Raw genomic sequence first — 24966 nt, 5'->3', positions numbered from 1 at the left:
GAAACTCTCTTGACAATTGCGGCCTTGAAGGGAGGTGAATTAAAACACAAACTGACCTATTCCATAGCAGTAGCTGCCCAGACATGAAACCTGGTTTAATATTAGTCCTAAAGGGGATCATCTGTTCCTCTTGGCATTTCAGAATGAAAATATAGTGATGACTATCTGGAGAAAGATAAGAGGAAAGCTGAGATCCACTTGCATGGGCAAACACTTTATCATCATTGACTCTGGGCTGGCATCAAAGAATATGAGGAGGAAATCAGAGGAGGACACTTGAGCACATTTGTTTACAGGAATTGGAACAAATTGTACCTGTGCATCATGTGTTGCTGTGCTCTGCATTTGCTTTTCAATGTACTCTAAAATACTATCTTTGGAAAAGAATCTTTGTTGGCCTGTATCCAACTCATTACTTTCACATTTTACCAAAAATGAAAGCACATGAGTTAAATCACAAAGAGAGAAAGATGTTTTGTTTTTCTAGGAGATAGTCCAAAGGGTGCAATAATCTGGGTCTTAAGGACTTCCTAATTTCCATAAAGCTGATATAAAGAGGATTCTGAGTGTAAAACTTTGTACCACATGTAGTATAAGCATAAAAATTTGATATCCAGTGCAAGAAGTGACTTATATACATTAAAACATGATTTTGTTATTAATAAGGCATGCCACAAAGAAGAACCTGAGGGGATTTTTACTAAGATTTTTAAACAACATTTTAAGGGAATCCAGGAGGGGGGAGGTCCAAGGGATCTGGAATGAACTTGGGAGAGTTCGATCCGGACAACAGTCCAGACCATCGGATGGTCGTGGGGGGGTTAGGGGTTTATTTATTTATTTTTATTTATTTATTTGATTTTTATACCGCCCTTCTCCCGAAGGACTCAGGGCGGTGTACAGGGCAATAAATATCAAAAATACAAGATACAAAAGTTAAAAAACATTAAATAATTGTGCCCGATGCAATAAATTAGTTAAGATCAATGTTAAAACCCCAAACCCATCAGACCAGGCCGGCTTGTTCAAATAAATAAGTTTTTAGATCACATCAGAAGGAGCGAAGGTTGGGAGCCATCCGGAGCTCAACCGGTAAGCGGTTCCAAAGGTCTGGCGCGCCCACAGAGAACGCCCTCCCCCTGGGGGTCACCAGTCAACATTCTCTGACCGGTGGTACCCTGAGGAGGCCCTCTCTGTGGGAGCGCACTAGACGGAGGGAAGTTGACACCGGCAGCAGGTGCTCCCTTAGGTAATCCAGACCCATGCCATGTAGGGCTTTATAGGTCATCACCAGCACCTTGAATCTCACCCGGAGGGCAACTGGAAGCCAATGCAGCTCACGGAGCAGAGGTGTAACATGGGAGTATCGGGAGACCCCCAACACAACTCGCGCGGCTGCATTCTGCACCAGGTGAAGCCTCCGAGTGGTCCTCAAGAGCAGCCCCATGTAGAGAGCATTGCAGTAGTCTAAACGAGAGGTCACGAGCGCATGAGTGACTGTACGCAAGGCATCCTGGTCCAGATAGGGCCGCAACTGGCGCACTAGGCGAACCTGGGTGAAGGCCCCCCTAGTCACAGCTCCTATATGATCTAAGGAGAGCTGTGAATCTAGGAGGACACCCAAGTTGCGAGCCCTATCTATGGGGGGTAATAGCTCACCCCCCATAGTAAGAGGTGGAATAATCTGAATTTCCCGAGATGCCGGCATGCACAGCCACTCAGTCTTGTCAGGGTTGAGCCGAAGCCTATTCCTCCCCATCCAGACCTGGACCACCTCCAGGCAACGGGACATCACGTCGAGGACATCACTGGGGTGGTTTGGGGTCAAAATAAAAAGCTGGGTATCATCAGCATACTCCAAAACCACGAATGATTCACCCAGAGGCTTCATATAGATGTTGAACAGGAGAGGCAAGAGGACCGACCCCTGAGGAACTCCACAAATGAGAGGCCTCGAGGTTGACCTCTGCCCCCCTGCCAACACCGACTGCGAACGTCCCAGAAGGTAGGAGGAGAACCACTGAAAAACAGTGCCTCCCACTCCCAACCCGCTGAGATGCCGCAGCAAGATACCATGGTCGATGGTATCAAAAGCCGCTGAGAGGTCTAATAGGACTAGGACAGAGGAACAGCCCCTGTCCCAAGCCCGCCAGAGATCGTTCACCAGAGCGACCAATGCCGTCTCCGTGCTGTGCCCGGGCCTGAAACCCGATTGGTACGGGTCCAGATAATCAGCTTCCTCCAGGAACAAAGGGAGCTGATGCGCCACCACGCTCTCAACAACCTTCGCAAGAAAGCTGTTTAACACAGCTGTGTTAAACAACGAAAGTTGTTTAACACAGCTGGGTCCAAGGCAGGCTTCTTAAGGAGGAGACTCACCACCACCTCCTTCAAGGCGGTGGGAAAACTACTCTCCCTCAAGGAAGCAGTTATCGCTGCCTGGAGCCAGCCTCGTGTCCCATCCCGAGCCGCATAAACCAGCCAGGAGGGGCACGGGTCCAATAAACATATGGTGGAGCTCAGGTTCCCCATGATCCTGTCCACGTCGTCCAGGGTCACAGGATCGAACTCCTCCCAGATAACATCAAGAAGTCTGCCCATGTCCTCATCGTCAGACTCTGCCCAGTCGGAGTCCAAACTGGTCCGGATCCGAGCGATTTTGTTTGGGAATGGATGCAGCTCTGACTGAGGAGGGTCTTTCTATCCCAACAATGATCGGGAGGGGCAGAGAGTGTGGGAGCAAAGTGCTTTATCATAATCGGGGAACAGGCCACTGCTGTCTTCAAGCGGTGGCCTGTTCCCGCCCTCATTGGTTTTCTCGCTGCCCCGGGGGCATAGGATTACAGGAACCTGGGCTCAGGTTGGTCTATATCAACGCCAGGTCCATGGTGAACAAGGCTCCCCTCATACAGGATCTTATTGAGGAGGAGAGCGCGGACCTGGCTTGCATCACGGAGACCTGGTTGGGCCAAGAGGGGGTTGTCCCTCTCTCAGAAGTATGCCCACCAGGTTTCCGGGTGATTCACCAGCCGCAGGCCCAGGGGTGGGAGGGGTGGCAGTTATTATTAGGGAGAGTCTTTGTCCGCGAGTGGCCACTGTCCCTCAGATAGGTGGGTGTGAGTCTCTCCTTTTGAAGTGGGGTCCTGGAGTTCAGTTGGGCCTATTGATTACATACCTGTCTCCCAGCTGCATGTCATCGGTCCTGCCCAAGCTTCTCGACGTCTTGTCCAGGTTGGCGATTGAGTTCCCCAGGCTTATAGTTCTGGGGGATTTCAATCTGCCTTCCATGGGTGAGGCGGCTCGGGAGTTCATGGCTTCCATGACAGCCATGAACCTGACTCAAATAATTCAGGACCAGACCCATAATGGAGGGCACACACTCGGCCTGTTTTTTTATCTCTGGGCAGTGGATTAATGGTCTGGGTAGGGGGGATTTAATAATCCAACCCCTGTCATGGTCCGATCATTTTCTTCTCCGGCTAGACTTTCAGTACGCCACCCCCTGCCACTGGGAGGCAGAACCAACCAGGTGTTGGAGGTCCAGTGGATCCGAATCTGATCGAACACAGCTAACAACTTATCTTAAGTCTTACCTAGTGGTGATGGAAGCGGCAAAGTGTGTTTACTTTTCTGCTGTCATTGCGTCCACAGATAACTGCCCAGCTGGCCTGTTTAGAGTGACCCGCTCCCTGTTTAATCAGGGACCGAGGGATGACCCCTTGCAGGGTAGGGCTGAGGAATTTGTACAGTATCTGCAGGACAAAATCGCTCAGATCCGAACTGGCTTGGACTCCAACTGGGCAGAATCCAGCAGAGTGGAGAGGGCAGGTCTTGATCCTACCATTTGGGGTGAGTTTGACCCTGTGACTCTGGATGATGTGGACAGAATCATGCATAGACTGAGCACTACAACTTGTTTACTGGACCCATGTCCCTCCTGGCTGGTTGCAGCCGCCTGGGAGGTGATGGGGCTAGCTCCAGGCAGTTGACAATGCTTCTTTGATGGAGGGTGTCTTCCCCTCTGCCTTAAAAGAGGCGGTGGTGAGGCCCCTCCTCAAGAAACCTGCTCTGGACCCGGCATCGTTGAATAACTACTGTCCTGTCACCAACCTTCGCTTTGTAGCGAAGGTTGTTGAGAGTGTTGTGGTGCATCAGCTCCCGCAATTGCTGGATGAAGCGGACTATCTGGACCCATACCAGTCTGGTTTCAGACCCGGCTACAGCACGGAAACGGCATTGGTCGCACTGGTAGATGATCTCTGTAGAGCCTGGGACAGGGGCTGCTCCTCTGTCCTGGTCCTACTTGACCTCTCAGCGGCTTTTGATACCTTCGACCATGGTATCCTGCTGCAACGGCTCAAGGGGTTGGGAGTGGGAGGCACTGTTTTACGGTGGTTCTCCTCCTACCTCTCGGGCCGCTCACAATTTGTATTGGCAGGGGGACAGAGATCTACCCCGAGGCCCCTCACTTGTGGGGTTCCTCAACCTAACTGTTATTTCACTCCTAAAACTGGTATCACCCAATTGCAATACTAATATTAACTCACTTTTTCCCCACTTTTTTTCTTTATCCTGTTATCCATTTCTCGTTTTATCCCTTTATTTTCATTAGCAATATACAGTCCCAAACTTTTCATATTAAAGCTGATTCACAGTACTATATTACAACTCCTATATTTATTTATATTTATTTATTTGACGAGTTTGAGTCAGTTTTGACTCCTGCAGACTATGTCTTGAAGAACTTGCAGTTTTCTTAGAAGATTTGCGTGATTTGGCATTGCCTGCTTCCTAGGGCTGTGAGTGAGTGGTCCAAAATCACCCAGCTGGTTTTCCCTTGAAACAGAATTAGAACTCATGGTCTCCCAGTTGCTAGCCTTTTACCACTACACCATGGATCGGCAACCCGCGACTCCGGAGCCACATGTGGCTCTTTCAGCCATCTGCAGCTCCCAGTCCTCCGCCGCCATCATGTGCAGTCCAGAAAAAAAGGGGGGACTAAAAAAGTTCAACCAATCAATTCAAACTTCTCATGGAAAAAAAAAAACCTTGTGAAGTTTGAATTGATTGGTTGAAGTTCTTTGGTTTGCTTCTTCAGACTGCACGTGGCAGCAGCGGAGGAAGAGACAGGTGGACTGCTGGAAAGGTGAGTGGGTCAGTCAGATGGGGCATGCAGGGGTGTTGTTGTTTCTGAGCAGAATATGGAGTCTTGGACGCTACCAGACCCCCTCCTTTCCCCCCTTCTCTCTCTCTGTCTCTCTGTCTCTCTGTCTCTCTGTCTCTCTCTCTCTCTCTCTCTCTCTCTGTATGTGTGTCTGTGTGAGAGAGAGAGACCAAGTCCATTGATTTTCCAGCGAGCTACCACTGCCTCATCTCCTGTCCTTGCAGCCTCTCCTGTGGGGATGCGTTTGCATCTCTCTGTGTCTCTCTTACCAGACGGGGGCAGGGCTGGTGCATGTTTTGCCTTGTTCTGCACGTGCATGTGCATGCACGCATGCACACGCACATTTTGCGGCTCCCTGTTTTTTTTGTGTGTGTGACGGAACAGGTTACGAGTGGCTCTTTTGCTGTTTCAGGTTGCCGACTGCTGCACTATACCAAACTGGCTCTTGAAAATGTATAGTCTGTATTATTTAAAAAAGTCTGTATAAATCTGTGTAATCAGTTCTTTAGCTACTTTATTCCTCTTTCGTTCTCTTATTCCTTCCAATTATTTTAATCCTATTTAATTTTTATCTGCCTGCTTATCTGTTTCTCTCTTGTATAGTTCTGAGTAATTTTCTATTTCAACATTATCTGAGTGAAGAATCCTCTAAAGAAGCTCCCATCATTGCAAAGAGGAACAAGAAATTTTGGGTGTTTTGATACTTTATTACAAACTATGGTGAAATCGCGTGTAAAGCTTTCCTGTCCGGGAAAAAAGAATAGTTATTTTAACAGACATAATATATGTATATATCCCATGGAATGCTATAACTGTATCAAAAATATGTTTTAAAGGTTTCAGGGTCTGAGAAAGAGCAGAAAAGTGACATTTGTAGCTGTGGAAGAGCTCCCTCTACTGCTGGTTAGAGACAAAATTGTGGTGGACTTTTGAGAGGTTATCTAAATATATTGATACTGTGGTCTTATTTGCATTGTATTATGTTAACATTTGCAAAAAAATAAAGCTTGCAGCATAAAAAAAGACCACAACTATTTGTTTTGTACTCGCAGACAATGAAGAACCTCCAGTTGGGAATTTAGCTAAGTCTATTATATACAAATATTTTGTTAAAAATAACAGTGTTTCAACAAACACTATTGCCTTCAGCTTCTTTTAGAAAGTTTAAAGGTTTTATATATAGGCACCCTTTTCTTAGTGATGAAGGAAGTTCCGGTGACATTACAACACACACACACACACACATACACACACACACACACACACACACACACACATGTCTGTATCCTTATTGTCTGTTGAGTCTGAATACGTTCATCACAATTAGCCACATAAAATACAGTAAGTGTAATTTCAATATTTATATCATTTCTTAGTGCCATAATCGTTTGCTTCCTCTGTTTACTACTGCTACATTCTTGAAGCAAGTATTTGCCAAGGAAGGTTAAAGAAGAGATAGGAAATAGGGCTGGGAGCACTGGATACTTATATTGTACTGCAAATTTGCCACTTGGAGAATTAATTTCATGAACAATGAGGGATGCCTGAAAGCAGAACATGTCAGTTTCTCATGAACAGCATTTCTCTTCTGCAGCTCTGAAAGATGAAACACATTCATCTTCGAAATACACAAGAAAACATTTAGGAGCCAAGAAGGACACAGATTTTCCCCTCATCCATTTTTATTTAACAATAATTATAAGATATTCCCTCCCTAAGGTAATAAATATAGCATTATCTATTCATGTCCAATTTGTTTCTTGAGAAGAATATTAAGAGTCCTGTTTAGGCAGTTATAGTTTAGCTGTACTTTTTATAACGTATGTGTTCTATTTTTCCTTCAAAGACCTGAGACTAATTTCATAACTTTTTTCTCTCCTTGTATCATCACTGTACATTGGGAGATAGTTGTTTGAAAGGGATTAGTGAAATTTTTACTTATAATCTGTGTTCTTACAGACTATACTGGTCTTCCTTCTTTCCTTGTGGTAAAACAGGCTCTGGCACAATTCAGATAAAAGGGCCACTGTCAGATCTGCCATCATACCACTTCAACCTTTCTTCACCTTTGATGGCATCCTGCCATAAAAAGGGAGGATGGGGGAGGGAAATACTAGGAGGGGGGATGACAGGAAACAAAAATGCCAACCTGAGACAAGACACAACAATCGCAAGATCCAAGGACACAGGCGAGAGAGCAGAATGCAAATGCCCACCAAAGAGGTGACAAACTTTAGAACTGTTATCAAAATATCTAGTTTGAATATTGTTAGACATTGGTGAAATGACCAAGGGACAGGCTCCAAGAGAAAGGAAAATCACTGGGTTTACAGGGGAATATTCAGCAAAATTACATATATAAGGTTACAAAAAAAAGAATCATTTTAAAGGGCAACGATTACCAAATAAACTTTTGTGATGGAGAGATTTGATTTAATTTTAAATTGAGTTGATTTGAATTTTGTTTGCATAAAAACATTTTTTTTCAACTCTAGTAATTCAGAATGGAATTTAAGAACTTCTAGCCCATTAAATCTAAGATATATAAACTATTTGATATGGAATCATGTGAAATAATATTAATTTGAATTCAGTATGTCATATATAGAGATATAGTTTGGTTAGGTTTGATAATTGATACAAATAGTTACCTTGATTAAGATGGGAGATCTTAAGTAAAATATAAATGTGGGATTTTTCTTTCTTTTTTTTCCCTAATGCCATGCTATGCAGTTTTCTCATTTGTTTTTTTTTTAATTTCCACAGCTTTAATTCTGATAAGAATGAAGCAATTCTCTCCTAGATTTATTTAAGCTTCTGTATGCATGGGCTTTCTTTAAACAGAAAAATATGCAGTTCTGATTGTCTCCCTAATAAATGGGGATTGAGATATGCTGTTGATCTGCAGTTTCCATGTTTTTTGAATATCTGGAAAGAAATTCTAACCTCAAAATAATCTTCAGCTAGTTTCCATTCTCCCTATTTTAAAATGGGGATCTGAGATGGGAAAGGGGACCAATCATGTTATACACCCAATAGCATTATGTAAATTGTATCACTTACATACAGGCATCAGGGAAGTCTGAGGCAACTGTGACATTTGTGTCTGGTGTGTGTATTACTGCTTTGATTTATTGTGGTTTTTCTGCTACAGAGGACAACTTGGAATCAATTATTTTTGAACAGATGCTACTATAAACATTGAAAAGTGTGCACTTAAATTAAGGTTTCAAATTGTAAACCTGGTCTAGTGATTGTTGTGATTCATGGTAGAAACTGCCATAAATCAGAGCTGCCTTCTGGGTTAAAGATGTGTCTGTCTCTCAGCTACAAACCAAAGGTAATTTTAGAGTAATTTATAAAAATTGTGCATGGCAAGGAAATAAATGCTTATTAAAATATGGAAAAGGGAGAATTCAATAAAAAGAGGGTTTTTTCATTTTAGCAGCATGTTTTATTTAAAAGAGATAATGAAATAATTAAGTACCTAGAACCCTTCCCACCCAGAAAAAAAGTATCAAGGGGGGGGGAACACCAAAGGTCAGACTTTAAAATGGTTAACACACACACACACACACACACACACACACACACACACAGAGAGAGAGAGAGAGAGAGAGAGAGAGAGAGAGAGAGAGAGAGAGAGAGAGAGAGAGAGAGAGAGAGAGTTATTTATTTTGATTGGTATGACAAGGCAATATGATAGCATAAAAAAGCATAATAAAGTGTATTTAAAACTGTTGAATATTACAATGTTAAACATTCACCCAAGTTCTCAGGTTTCAGTGAACAGAATATAAATTAATATTATTAGTTACTTTAAAGTTGCATGTGCAGGGGAACCTTTACCTTTACCTTTTAATATTGTCTAAAGTTTGCCTTATCTTCTCTTCATTCTCTAGCCATCTTAAGAAGCTCTGAGAGTGACATTTCTTGTCAGAGTGTAATACACAAAGAGGCTCTGTTTCTTTTTGTTTTTCAAACTAAAAGCCTAATTTAATGCACAAGGACACTCTCTTTGTTTTAGAGAAGCTTAAAGCCAGCAACTCATTCTTCACAAGAACCAAGACAGTTGATTCTTCTGTTCTTAATAACACTTTTGATTGGCTTCAGAAAAGCTCACAAGAGCTTGAGAATAGGTATATAAGCACAGGGAGATTTAAGTTTCTATAAATATCCCTAAGTATCATCTATCCTAATTTATTTATTTTTATTTAAAATATACAGTGTCACCTGTTTATCTTGGAAAAGTATTCCTTACAAAATGCTCAGCTTTTAAATGCTAACCCTGACAAAAACAACTTGGTCCTTAAATGTTTGCACAGAATAATCAGCCACACATAACCTGATTGTTTTTCACCTTGACTACCTGTGCTTCACCAGGAAGAAGCGAAAAGAAAATAAGGTTATATAAATATATTAATTTCCATATTCTATAATTCATATACTTGGAAATGTAAAATTACAATTATTTAAATACAAATACAATATTTTCCCATTTAATGACAGATTGTGACCAGCTGACCTTGGTATCTTCCCAGTCACTTGCTTAGATATAAAGGCTTTTTTTCCCCAAATAGTGCTATACATACCACAGGGAAGACTAATCAGAATTCAAGGTGAATGCTTGATAAGAACAATGGAGAATCAGACTAACATAAATAAAAGTACATAGAAAAGACCTCTGCCCTGGGTTCTCTATCCACATAAATGTATTTCTGTGTGTGTACACACACACATATTCATACATACATATACAAATATGTACACATACACGTGTATATCTGTGTGTGTGTGTGTAAATTTATGTATCCTAGCTAGATTGATTTTGGCTAATCATTAAAAACTAAGCAAGATCAGACATGTTTTGTATTACAGGAAACTATCAAGAAATATGGTCCTTTGGTCTAGACTGGAACATTAACACACATACACCGAAAAAAGAAAGGCAGTAGCAAATCACTTCTACATTTTTTTTCATGGAAAACAATCACTTCTACTTTGTTGTCATCCAACTTCATAGTTGTGACAATGAAAACTCAGAGTCAAGCTCAACTTGAGAAAGATTTTAATACACTAAATAAGGTCATCCCATAAAAAAATAATCTCTCATCTGTGTACATCAATAATTCTTTCACACATGCAAGCTGTACTAATATAAAGAAGCAAGTAAACATGTCTTCCTTCCTCCCTCCCTCCCTCCCAAAAAGGTCAAGATGGAGAGGAAGGGAAGGGAAAGCCAAAAATAAAACCAACTGATGTTGGACAATAAAATTTTGATAACTCTGCTTCATCTTGACAAAGCAAAGTAAGGATTCAATTAATGTCAGAATACTTTGCCTTCTTTCTGAGGCTTCCTTTGGCCTTTTTAGTAGCTAGAAGGGATTACTGAGTGTGTTGTGAATACACTGAAGAAAAGCTACCCTGGGGTTTGTCTGTGTGGATCAATCGCAACTTTCTGGTGAAGATGTCAAAAATAAGGAAAAAAAAAACAAAAGCAATGCAAGATCTTGACTTTCTTTGGGGGGGGCTATTGCTTTGCAAAGTGGCTTCAAGGAGGTGCTTCATTCTGTTGTCAAAAAGATTCCCTTCAAATCTTTATACCACCATAATGTTTGCAAATGTCAGCATTTCCCACCTACTCCTTAGTTTTGAATAGCATCTTAGTAAATCTTTGGGAAAGTGGCATTCCTATCAGCTACATAGAGTGTAGAAAGATAAAGAGATTGTAATTCTTCTCTACAGTTTGGTCATTTGCTATGCTGCTGGTGTTGCTGTCCTAAATCCTTGAACATTTCTTTGTTTCCAAAATGAATAAAACTGGTAAATAGATTTGACTAGTGTAAAGACATCCCTAGTGTCTGAGAACATTGTTCCTTAAGAACAAATATATCTTGTTTTCTGCAACAAATGCCCTTAAAATATGCTTTCCCACCCCTCTTTTTGATTCTTGTTTTCTCTTACTGATATATCCCCCTCTAGGTTCACCTCTGAAATTATCCTCCAGGGAATGAGACTGTATTGCTTAACACTGCATTCCTGACGGAATACTGCTGATCTTAGAATATGCATTATGTTGCTCAGGGGTAATTCTCAACAATCTTTTGAGCCTATGCCGTATACATTTTCAGTCATCTTATACCGATTTCCATTTGCACTTGATCAGCTCATCCAGGGACCAGTGCTGCTATAAGCTGAAACTGGGTCAGCTATTCTGATTTTAACGGTTCAAACTGTAGGTACTGGTAATTGCCAGTAATATTGTAGCGCTGATCCAACTCGGAGAGGTCAGCATAATCTGACTACTAATGAAAGAAGGAAACAGTGAGAGTCAGGATGAGTAAGAGGGAGGAAACCAATAAAACGTGGGAGGGGCTGGAATCTGTTCCCCAGTGTATTGAAAAATGGGGTGTAGAAGAGAAGAGAAAATTAAAAGGAAACATATTAAAATTAACATCTTTGATTGAGACTTTCCCTCACTAAATATCCATGGTGAGACTTCCGGTGGCTCCGCGGCACCGGAGACAGCCTTCCCGGGCTGCCCGCAGCTCAGCTGTGTGATTTTTCGCCCGAAACAGCGCCGATCAGCTGTTCGGGCGAATTTGAAGCCCCCTCCTCGGGAGAAGAGGAGGGGGTGAGCCCCCAGGTGGGGGTTGAGTTCTCCGGGGCCGCCTGAGCTTGGAGCTTGGGCGGCTGAAGGATTGAACTCCCCCGTAGCCTGGGCTGCTCCCAGCTGACTAGCGTCTCTGCTCCGGATTTTATGGAGCAGAGCCAGGCGTCTGCGACCATCCCTGCTTGAAGGAGAGACTATGAAAGGAAAAGAGCAGGCAGAGCAGTACAAGAGGGAAAGATGAAGAGATGAAGAAGATTATTTTATTTTACTCTCAAGCTTGATGGACTTTGCTTAAAACTTAAAGTGAAAGTGCGTCACAATTGTAAGTAAAAGATGGCGGCTAAACCTCCCCCTAGAACTTTTCGGAGTGCTGGAAATTCTCCGGTGCAACAACAATCATTACTGCAGGCGTTGCATTCTCCTGATGTATTGACTTCGAAGGATCTTGAAAAACATACCCAGTTAATTCTGGAGTCAATGGGTGCTAAATTTGCACAGATGGAGGAGAAATTGGAGAAATTGGAGCAGAGAATGGAAGAAAGGATGGAACAGAAACTTAGAGAGATGAAAGCAGACATTTTGTCCTCAGTGCATAAAGTTGCTAAATGTGTGGAGGTGCTGGATGACCAAGTGCAAGACTTGACTCAAAAGAATGCTATATTAGAAGCAAAAGTTTTGGAAATTGAAGATTTAAAAGACAAAATGGATTGTGAACAGAGTCTGGCCCAATTTTACCAGATGCAGTTTGCTGTGAGAATTAGAGGCCTAAAAGAGAATATTAAGGAAGATTTAAAGCAGCTGGTTTCTGAGGCTTTTGAGGGGGTATTGAATCATCCAGCATCTGAAATAAAACAAGGTATGGACAAAGTGTTTCGTGTGAATTCGTGGATTGCTAAACAGAGAAAGTTGCCTAGAGATGTGGTGGTTTATTTTGTAAAAAGGGAAGTTAGAGATGAAGTTATACAAGCTGCCTATGATACCAAAGTTGTGATTGCTGGTCAAGAAGTTTTGGTTCTAAAAGAAATTCCTCCAAAGATTTTAAAGAGAAGGAAGGATTTTATTTTTCTTGTGCAAGAGCTTAAGCAAAGAGATATAAGGTTCAGATGGGAGATCCCAGCTGGGTTGAGCTTCATGTATGATGGCAAAAGGTACTGTTTGGGTAATGTGAAACAAGCGCATGACTTTTACAACAATGTTTTAAATGTAACCCCATCAACACTTCTGGAAGCTGCAGAGGGATCTGGAGAAGGAGAACATCAAGAGGATGAAGATGGACAGATAGACGAGAAGGGTACAGGAGGAGTTCAAGCTGCAACTCTTTTGGATGATATTAGAGAACAGAGGGTGACGCGCGCTGCCTTAAAACGCTCAAAAAAGACAAAAAAATAAGACCAGCAGAAATCTATGGAACTTCCACAATATACTTATAGACAAGTGGTAGTTGTGTTTTTAAAAGTTTTGGGATGATATGTATGGTAACAGAATCTTTAATTTGGAATTAATGGACAATTTATTACAGAGGAAGAGGAAGAAAGTTTTGTGGGTTAATGCGGGTTAATTTGTGTAAGAACTATCTATTATAGTCTATTTTGGCTAGAGAGGTTAATAGGGATAGGTGTTTGTGATGTGTAAATGAGAATATGTTTAGGTAATAGGGAAAGGTGGAAGAACATAGATGGGAATGATGCTAGTTTTCTTTTATTTTAGTTTTTTATATATATTTAGTATTGTTAAGGATTGGTTTACTCTATATAAGCTAGAGAGTGATGGATTTTAGAGTTTATAATGGTTAGTATATGATTGTTTATGATTGCTTTTTAGATATATACCTTGTATTTTGCTCTGGGAAGTCGGAGGGGGGGAGGGGGGGAGGAGGGGAAGTAGAGGGGGGGAGGCAGGGGAGGGAGGAGGGAGAGGGGGAGGGGGGGAGATAGGGGGGAGGTAGGGAGGGGAGGAGGGAGGGGGAAGGGGGGTTTCTTAAAGGAAAATTGTATTTTTTAAAACTTTTCAATAAAAAAAAAAAATAAATAAATATCCATGGTGACTGTTTGTTTCAGATACAGGTTTTAGTTCACACATTATGCAAAGCCATAGTTTGTTTTACCCATAGCTTTTAAATAACTGTAATGGCCAGATATAAATGTAATACTAAATGCTATACTGGGGGATTTACTACCCAGAATGGCTGGATTCATATATTGTGCTAATTTGAAATCAAACAGGCTCCGCTATATCTTACTGCTTATTCTTAGTTTGTTATTATAGATCTATATTGACTAATCTTTTCCACTCTTGGCACTGAATAACTATTTTTCTCCTGTGTATTTATTTCTCTGACTTGCTTTTATAAATACAGTGGATGATGCAGCTTTTGTCCTGAGGAATGCTCGGTTGACAAAGGAAATTGCAGATGGAAACAATGCAGCCATTGATCAGGCTGACAGTGGACACATGCACAGTAAAGCTATAATGTGCTGGTTATTAGTCCTTCTTCCACTTACCACATTTCCCCTGTGTTCAACCCTCATCTCCCTTTTCTCATTCATCAATTTGCCTTTTCCATCTCATGCCTACGGCTTTGGCTTGTTCCATTTCTAATTCTGAACTCCATTAGTAAATGAGGCAGAAAGACAGGTGTAATTAAAATTGTGTCAAGAGGGATACGAACAAGGAGAAGGTGAATCATCTTTATAGTCTTGCCTCCTAGCATCAGACAATGATGTAAGTTTTAATATCATAAGATCATGTGGTTAAACTACTCCAGATTGCAGTGAGATTTTTAGAAATTTGAAGGCAAAAGAGAAATGCTCCCCTGGTTTTTGTGTATGAACATACTGTTCCTCTCTATACCCACCCACTTTCTGACATTTGAGGGACAACTGAAATATAGGATATCACTTGCTTTCTTATTGAGTTTCATCTTACCAAAAATACATTGAGGGCATCTGATGTGTTATCTCAGTCCATAATATTGAATTTGCTGATTTATTTTCAGAATTTGAACTCTGTGTATGTGTTTGTGTGTGCACGCACATGTGTGCAGCACATGCACATGTGTGTTAATGTCTGGGCACATATATGTCACTACATTACATGGATAATATTAATTTGTAGATCCTCAAAGCAATACAAATAGAACTTTCTCTCTTTCGTCATCACTCAATCCAACAAACAAAAATGTTAGGTTTGACTGAAAGGTAATGAAAATCATCACATAAGCCATATGGCTAAAATCAGCTTAAAGTTTGTCCTCCCATGTCCAACATAACAACTATTACATTATGCTGTACACAATGTGGGAATGTGAGGCAAAAGCAGAATAATTTTATTCTGTTAGTGGCAGTCTGCTGGGTTTGTGCAAGTATAGCAAATTGGAGAAAGGAGTGAATTTTCTTTCTTGTATCCAGATTGTCTTCATAGCAGTTTTAATTTTGAAGTTAAAAGATTTTCATATAATTTTCTCTATTTGTTATATGTAACAAACTTCTAAATCTATGTAAGATCAGTATTTAAGTGTTACATAGTATTGTGAGCTGTAATAAGCAAGATATAGGCTGTAAGGTTTCCCTTTGGTATATATACTTTTTTATATGCCCATGCCTACATATATAGGTAGATAATGCTTACATTCCCCCCATCCAATATAGTTTGCCTATATTGCCTTTTTAAAACACGAGAGAAACTGGGAGTTAAATTTGTGTAACATTTTGCTCAGCATTTCACTTAAATAAATTAATTGTTATACAGTGTTAACTATTAAATATGCAAAATATATAAAAAATAGAAATTATTAGTCCATAACTAAATGGTAAATAATCTTGAATAAAATCTTTATCAGCATGTTTTAAGGAACTAAAAAAATATTTTTAAATTTAAGTAATGGATACAGCCAGAAAGAGAAAGCAAAATTAAAGACTATTTGACATGTAATGGAAAACCTAACAGTGCAGGAAAATGTTCCCCAAACTCTGCAGATTGCAGTGTTGATTCCTAGTGCCTTAATTTTGTGACCTCTAGCTTTGTGCATTCACACAGAAACCTTATTGCAAAGAAGTCTAGCATAAGCTTTTTTGTGGTATAAAATTACTGCTGTTATCCTTGCTGCTTTAATAAAAGTTTAAACTATCATAGCTTTTGCCACCCATCCAATGAAAAAGCTCTCTATCTATAAGATTGATGTGGAGGTGCTTTCTGAAATACAATCTCAGGGAGCATGACCTTTGATTTAGTGATGCTATATAAAATGGATGTAAAGAGACAAACTAACATGAGAAATTCAGGAAGGTGTTTGGAAGACTTGAAATTTAGCAGTCGTCTTAATAGAAACAATTATCTGAATAATATTAAAAGATCTTGAATTACATCCCTCAAAGTCATAAGTGGGAGAAATTGTCTATATTCCGTTCAGCTTCACATAACCTTTGTTTTTATTTTTATGACCCTGTAATCCCTTGCTTGAGGGTGGGGTTGGGACAACTGAATGGAGTCAGCGTTTACCCTTCCTGACGCCTAAATGGAATTTGCAGCAGATATTTTCTCTATGCGCCCTGATGGAGAAACATCTGTTGCTGTCTAGGATTGAACTCTCTTGAGTGAGAGGCTAGAGTCTTCAACTTCTAGGCCATCATGCTGCTTAGCTTCGCATAACCTTATCTACTTTATATTTTCATTGGTTTAGGCTTTTGCCTCGCTACATTTTTTTTTAAAAAAAAAGATCTTCACCCTTTTTTCCTCTGATAATATATTTGGTTGTACTGTATTTTTTGCTCAGATCTTTTTGTCACTGTCCTGATTACCAGGCCAACCTATACTATCAGATAGGTATAAGTTGAGAGTGGATATTGGAGTAAATGCCTTTTAATATAATGAAACCAAGGTTTTACTTTTCTACTTTTGTAGTAATAGAAACAAATTGTATTCCCCAGAACAATGGGGCAGGGGAAGCTGTAATACTAATATGTCTAATCAAATATCAGAAAATAACTCTCCTTTTGTACTAGCAAAACATATGACAACAACACAGATTTACTCCTAAATGATAGGCTGTTGGACAAGTATTCAGTAAACACACTGCTTTTCTGATGTTTATATATATATATATATATATATATATATATATATATATATATATATATATATATATATATATGTAAATTTTTTGGATTGCTGACAAAGAATTAAAGGCCTTGGGTTAGGCTGAAACAGGAAATATATATATATCTTTGGTCATTCGGTTTTTTCCCCACGTAGAATTGGAGGTATCAGGGCAACATTTCTACGAAATCTCATCCGTCATCCTCAGGCTGGTGGCTTCAGCTTCGTTCTTCTGGGAGAAGTGTATGGTAGTGGCTGTTTTTTCTTCTTTTTTAAACTGCCAGAGGGGGTGTGGTCTGTGGGTGTAGGTGTGCTCTGATTGGGTGGGGGGTTAGCTGTGTTCTGATTGGGTGGGAGTGTGTTTTGAATGGGGGCTGTGTTCTGATTGGGTGGGGATGTGTTTTGAGTGGATGGGCTGGTCTCAGCTGCCAGCCTTAGACCTGAACTGGTGAGTTGTGCTGCTTTGGTTCGGCTCCGTGTTTGTGGTGACAGATGAGATTTCGTTGAAATGTTGCCCTGATCAATTCTACGTGGGGAAAAAAACCGAATGACCAAAGATCTACATACAAGCACCCGTGAAAACCTCAGAAAACATATATATATATTCCTATTCCTAGCTTGATTTTTCTCTTGTTTCTACTAGTCACTGTTGCACCTGATTCATTGTCATGCCCACATCATAGGAACCCATTACTCATTCTCATTTCCCAGTTGATTTTTCTGTTTAGTTTGAATTGTTAGTTTGAATTATTTATGAATGTGGTCTGGTTTATTTATGTTACCAATTCACACCATTAATGAACTTGTCTTCACAGAATGTTTGTTAACTAACAAAACAATGCAGCCTTTTTTATTATCTCTTCCCTCTTCTCTCTCAACAGATTTCTCAAATCCAGCTTAAAGCTGAAATGAATGCCTTTTAGACAGAAGGAACCTGAGTGCACTTTCACTACTAATGCCAGAGTGAAAGGAAAAGTTAATCCAACCACCCTGTCTCCTGTCAACGTTTGGAACTTCACACTGAGGATTGGCCTTCTATATAGAACATAGTTACTCTTCCATTTAGCATACATGGAGGAAGGCATCAAAATGTGTAAACCTGGCTAACAGCACAGTGATTTTCAGAAGCAGACTGAAGGACAGTCCAATTATATAAGGATTATTTTGCATTTAGTTTCTAGGAATATAACATCTGCACAGAGGACAAAACACAACATCTATTTTATTTTATTTCTTTTTTTTTCTTCAACTCTCCCTTCTTTCTTCAGTTAGAAATGGGCCCGTGGACTAGAATGTGGCCCATGGACAGGTATGCTTTCTTGAAATCCTGGCTTGTTTTTTTTCTGGGATTGTATGTGCAGTTTTCCAAAGCGCTGGCCTGTCCAAGTGTATGTCGTTGCGACCGAAACTTTGTCTATTGTAATGAACGAAGTTTGACCTCAGTGCCTCTTGGAATACCGGAGGGTGTAACCATACTCTACCTCCACAATAACCAAATTAACAATGCTGGATTTCCTGCAGAACTTCACAATGTCCAGTCTGTGCACACAGTCTACCTGTATGGCAACCAGCTAGATGAGTTCCCTATGAATCTCCCCAGGAATGTCAGGGTTCTCCACCTGCAAGAAAACAACATCCAGACCATTTCTCGGGCTGCTCTGGCACAACTCTTGAAATTAGAAGAGCTTCATCTGGATGATAATTCTATCTCTACTGTTGGAGTTGAGGATGGGGCATTCCGGGAAGCTGTTAGCCTCAAGCTTCTGTTCTTATCCAAGAATCACTTAAGCAGTGTACCAGTTGGCCTTCCAATGGACTTACAAGAACTACGAGTGGATGAAAATCGAATTGCCATCATATCAGACATGGCCTTTCAGAATCTCACAAGTTTGGAACGTCTTATAGTGGATGGTAATCTCCTTACAAATAAAGGAATTGCAGATGGCACTTTCAGCCATTTATCCAAACTTAAGGAATTCTCTATAATAAGGAATTCATTGACATACCCACCTCCCGATCTTCCAGGTACAAATCTACTTAGGCTTTATTTACAGGACAACCAGATATCAAACATACCACTTTCAGCCTTTTCAAATCTTCATCGCCTGGAACGACTTGATATTTCCAACAATCAACTTCGGATGCTGTCTAAAGGTGTCTTTGACAATCTTCACAGCCTGAAGCAACTGACAGCAAGGAATAATCCCTGGCTATGTGATTGTAGTATTAAATGGGTTACTGAATGGCTGAAATTAATTCCTTCCTCCATCAATGTCCGAGGATTCATGTGTCAGGGACCAGAACAAGTCCGAGGTATGGCTGTCAGGGAACTCAACATGAACATGTTGTCATGCCCCACAACTATCCCAGATGTATCATTTGTTACTCATATTCCCACAACATCTTTGCCAACCATGATGGTCCCTACTTCATCATACTTAACCCCAAGTAACAAACAAACAAACATTCTTCTTGCCCCTACTATAACCACACTCCCCATTGTGCCTGAGAGGAATGATGAAGAAAAAATGACCCTTCCCACTGTTGAACGATTTCAGCTGTTTATCCATGTTGTGAATGGCACTTGCATCCAAGTGAGCTGGCATTCCTTCTTTAATGTGATGGCCTACAAGCTTACCTGGGTTAAAATGGGTCATAGTCTGGAAGGAGGCATTATTCAGGAACGGATAGTTACTGATAAGAGGCAGAACATCAGCTTGACAAATTTAGAGCCCAAATCCACATACCGGATTTGTTTGGTTCCCTTGGATGATTTTAATAATTACCGCATTGGTGAGGACACTGTGTGCTCAGAAGGCACAACAAAGGCTTCCCTATTGAATAATGGAAGCAACTCAGCTTCTAGCCATGAACAGACAACTTCTCATAGCCTTGGTTCTCCATTTCTGTTAGCAGGCTTAATTGGGGGGGCTGTTGTATTTGTGCTAGTAGTTCTGCTTAGTATCTTCTGCTGGCACATGCACAAAAAAGGACGCTACACCTCTCAGAAGTGGAAATACAACCGTGGGCGACGGAAAGATGACTACTGTGAGGCAGGAACCAAGAAGGACAACTCCATCCTGGAGATGACAGAAACCAGCTTTCAGATTGTCTCCTTAAATAATGATCAGCTCCTTAAAGGAGATTTCAGATTGCAGCCTATATATACCCCAAATGGGGGCATTAACTACACAGACTGCCACATCCCCAACAATATGCGATATTGCAACAGCAGTGTCTCAGACCTGGAACACTGTCATACGTGATAGTGAGGTATGTGGTGAGGCAATATTACCACAGGCAAAAACCCAGAGGGAACAAGCAAAATTAATCTACTCACACACAAATCAACAAAAATTACATTTGATAAATGTTACACAAATGCATTTGTGCATTTGAATACTCTGTAATTTATATGGTGTACTATATAATGGGATTTAAAAAAGTGCTATCTTTTCTATTTCAAGTTAATTGCAAACAGTTTTGTAACTTTTTGCTTTTTAAATCTTTAAATATATATAAATATATATATAAATATATATATATTGAAGAAGTACTGTACAGGGTTGTACAATAAGAACCCAATGCCATGGCAAAGGAAATACAAAACAAAATGCCTCATTCTTCAAACATTCAATACTTTGATTTTGGAGCTGTTTGGGGGATTTTGGCTCATATATCTATTAGTTTAAGATAAGTTTGTATTACAAGAGGAAACTTTAGGAATGCCTAAGCAGTATTACATGACAGGAAAATAATTTAACCTCATTGGTGATTTTAAAAAGCGTAATTTGTAAAAATTAGATTGGCCACTTTGTACGCCTCTGTCCCTTTAGCTCCCTTTAGCCAGTGACTAAAACTAGGAACTTCCTGGATATCAGGCTTAACAAACCTGTATCCTTCATTTTGTTAATGCTTTTTTTCAAAAAATATATCACTTGTTCATTTCTTCTCAGAAAAGGTGATAAGGCATTTGTTATTAAATTCTCATCAAATTGGGAACGTTTTCTGACCAGCCTTATAAAAAAATAAATAAACTGCATCTAGACTTTGTTTTCTCCAGAAATGCATTTTTGAATTCCCAGTGAAATCACATTAAGTCATAAATTTCAAAAGTTTTATTAGCAATCCAGATAGACCTTTGGCAGAATACAATCAATACTTACATTCTACAGGTAGTCCTCAACGTATAACCACAACTGGACCCAAAATTTCAGTTAAGTGAATTTTATCCCACTTTACAACCTTCCTTGCCACTGTTCTTAAGTGAATCACAGCAGTTGTTAAGACAGTAACATGATTGCTGAGTAAATCTGGCTTCTTCATTGACTTTGCAGTCTTGCACACCCCTTTACAATTACTTGCCAAACTGATTTTGCCAAATGTATAACTTGCATTATTTCAGTTAGGGAGAAATGTCCTTAACTTTATCTGGTTCCCTTCCAGATTATTTTGCTCAGTTTTGTACCTTTGCAAAAGGACTACCTGGGATTCTAAGCTGTACAGTTCTATTAATATGGAAACATGACAAAAAGAAAACCCACCCCTTTAGTGATAGAAGAAGAAGAATTTCCAGTGCATCATATGGAAGATCATATGTTATTGCATGGAGAACCTAGTGCAGCTCTTAGCATTAGGCAAAGATCCACTGATGGTAGATTAGTTAACTCTCCACTCTCCCCATATGTAGTCTCTGCATGAAGTTGAGGACATGACTGATGGTTTCATATACTGGCATGAGTTGGATATTAGCCAGGGGAAATGATGTTGGCTAAGATTATGGAATTGTAGTCCACTAAATGTAGAGAGTACCAGGTTGGAGAAGGCTGGACTATACTACCCATATTTGATTTGATTTTTTTATTTATTTTAATCAATAAACTAGTGTGGCCTTCCCTTACACTCTTCTCTTATTTTTTAATCTAATTAAATTCATATGCAGAATTCTTGAGAATTAAGCACAATTATCAACTCATTCATTTTTTTTAAAAAAAGCTACTTCTCCTCCTCCTACTCCACAATCATATTTATTTGAAAAAGAGGCTTCGAACTGTTTTCTAATAATCAGAAATGACCTACAAAATTATTCATCTCAGTAATATATCCTTCAATTAAAGGCTAACCCAAAATCACCTTTGAAAAAAGGATGATTTAAGGTATGGAAATAAGAACCGTGGTCAGTATGCCTTCTCAGTTTACCTAATCTGTTATTAATCACAAAACACACCTATAATTATATTAATGTTTAACAACAGTCAGTTGGATCATGACTTTGTATGATAGCGGAGTCCAATAATTCCCTAAAGGAATTGTTCATTTTGCAATCAGATTTCAATAATATAAGAATTTCCATTGGTATTTTAGGCAACCTGTATGGATACTGTATCAGTGTAGTTGCTGAAGGTTGCTAACTAAAAGATTGCATATGGTTTCAAATGTATAATTTTAGCTAGGGAATTATTATGTTTTTTTCTGTTGTTTTTGTTTTTGCTTTTGACTGAATTAGCTGTTTGTTGAGAGAAGATATTGTTTAAACATTAAGAAGACACGCAGAGATCTATGAAAAAAGATAGGAAGAAAAGGCTTTCCTGCAAGCAGGATGTCATCCAAGTGGAACAGGGGTAACTTCACAGCAGTTAAATGAAACTAATTCTTTGCATATGCAAGATAATGGAATGTCCTCCAAACTGAATTCCTTTATAGAGCATAAGGCTAAATCTTACTTCCAGCATAAAGAATGCCTCTGAATTTCAGTTGCTAAGAGTAACAGCTGTAATTCTTATTTTCTTCTACTCAGAATCATGTACTTGATGAGAAATATGATGATAGACTAAATAGGCTTTTTTTGTCTAATCTAGTTGTTTTCTAGTTGTTTTTCTATATCATGAGCCTAAGCAACACACACATACACACACTATCTTATCAATAATAAAATGGAGAGTCCAAACAGTAGACCTTGTATCTGTGTTGCAATATATATGGCAGTCATTTACATGAACAAAAGAAAGTAAATCTGATGTTCATCAATGCCATCAGGGTTGAACCTGTTTCATTCTAGTGATTTTTGACAGGGTTTCACCTTTTCCTTTGCATTCTGGAGATTGATGTCTTGTCAGGAGTACTGTGATTTTTGCACCCAAAGAAAGAAATTCTTTGTCTCATCTTTGAAACATGAGCTGGTTTCATTCTGTTCAGAAAGCATAACCATCATTAAGCAGAACACCATTCAAGAAAGCTATGGCTTATTCCAAATGAACATTTTACAACGAGCTCTTAACCAAATCATTTTTCAACTTGCATATGGTATCTTCCTAGTGCTTCTATGAGCAATTTTCAGTTGGTTCCTTCCCTTTGAACTCTTGCTAGTTCTACTTTTCATAAGATAATGGATGATTGGAGGTATATGTAACCAAGCAAAATTACTGGTTTATACAGCATGTGCAAGCCAAACAATGAGACTTTAAGATGGCTAAAACTTAAGAAACATGCTAAGTCAAAAGTTGAGTTTCCTACCACTTTCTGAATTAAAAGCTATCATTTTCAATCTATCTGTTTTAGGTTAATCAAATGTTGTGTAAACCTAGTTAAGGAGACTTATAACAACAATTTAAAAATATCAGGGTTGATTTTATCAACTATTTAAAAAAATGTCCTGGATACATTTACTGTTTTATCTTCAAGTTAGGTTCATGATGGTGCATAACTTAATGGCTTTGGACATTTAATACTTTGTTAAAGACAGCTATTCTGTGTAGAAAATTGACAAGCAATAAGATTTGAAAGATTTGGTGGCGAGCTAGCAGTGTCAATACCACTTAGTGTGGTTTGAGAGTCCATTTCACAATCCCAAAATTGCCCTGATCTAGTTGGATCATTCCAAAGAAAGTCTACTACAACTTGGTTTGGTTGACTGTAAAGAAAAAATGGGTGCTTCATTGTCCCATATTGGAAAAAGAAATGACTGCAACTTTTTCAGCAGGAAAAGAACATTATGAGGAATTTCGTGGAATTATAGAAATGTCAATGGTGGGGAATAACTTGGCCAAATTTCAAATAGTTATATAGTTGGGGTGTTTTTCCTGCAAAGGAACAGGTATATAAAAGAAAAGCATATGATTCTTTCTAAAAGCAGTGGATTTGACTGTTGGTATTTGAGCCATTATACAGAATTAACTTCTATTTTCCATGAAGTAAATCATTTTAGGATACCTATCTAATGTCATGCAAAATCACAGTTTCACAAGAAAATAAGAGACTAGATAGCTAATAATAACATTAAAGATTTCTCCCTGTTCCCATGAGTTTGTTTGACCTGGATAAAATTTGCTCAGATCTTATAAATGAATAAAGCACTAATGATTGCAGAGAAATGTATGCATCTCACAAAACTTTGATATGCAAGTGAATAGCATTTGTTAAAGCATCACTAAATAGTGATTTTGTGTCTTCATTATTTTTCAAGGGTATAAAAGAATTTCCCCAAAATAAAATGATACAGTATTTTATATAGATAACTGAATAGGGAAGTTATATTAAAATTTTTGTGATACTATTAATGGGGAAAACAAAGTAAATTATCATGCATATGAGATCTGGAGATTAGAAACTAATTCTGATGACAAAGTAGCTGGCTGTTTTTCACATATACAATAGCTAATCTTTTTGGAATGATGCTTAAAAGCATGTATTAACTCTGGTAGCTGAATGGGATAATGCAAATATATATATATATTTGCATTAAATTTAAAGTATCTTGTATGTACCAAGAGCTTCTTACAAATCCCACATAATCTCAGAAGGTAAGCAATGTGGGATCAATAGCTTTAAGGCATGATGCCACCCCAACTTAAAAAAATTGTGAATCCAATATTGCATAACTTATTAAGTTGCAGATATCTGCTGTAGTATCCCACTGTAAAATCTTTCTTTAGAAGTATTCTGTGCAGCCAGAAAATGTCAGGAAGAAAAGTAGGACTGTGTTGTTAGTTCCACCTCCAACATCACGATGCTCTGCCTTCTGGTGCTTTCTTGTTTTGCAGATAGGAAAAGAATTCATTTTAGTACTAAAGGTCAATAAAAAATAACAGCCAGTAAT

The 24966-nt window shown here is 39.3% G+C and overlaps 1 protein-coding gene across 3 annotated transcripts in view; it reads left to right on the top strand.

The window, feature by feature from the left end:
* FLRT2 (fibronectin leucine rich transmembrane protein 2) overlaps positions 1-24553 on the top strand; it is a 91195-nt gene extending 66642 nt beyond the window's left edge. For 2 of the 3 annotated variants that reach the window (XM_083348309.1, XM_083348310.1), the window contains exon 2: positions 17753-24553. In XM_083348309.1, the coding sequence (XP_083204435.1) occupies positions 18146-20137 (1992 nt within the window). In that variant the 5' untranslated portion in view covers positions 17753-18145 and the 3' untranslated portion in view covers positions 20138-24553. Of the gene's footprint in view, positions 1-7335; positions 7388-17752 lie in introns of those variants that run through there. The other variant, XM_083348311.1, reaches the window with a different exon arrangement.
* The last annotated feature ends 413 nt before the right edge of the window (positions 24554-24966 follow it).

This window comes from Vipera ursinii, assembly GCF_947247035.1.
Source record: "Vipera ursinii genome assembly, chromosome: 1".
In the NCBI taxonomy this organism is placed as follows: domain Eukaryota; kingdom Metazoa; phylum Chordata; class Lepidosauria; order Squamata; family Viperidae; genus Vipera; species Vipera ursinii.
This window is presented reverse-complemented; position numbering and strand designations above follow the sequence as displayed.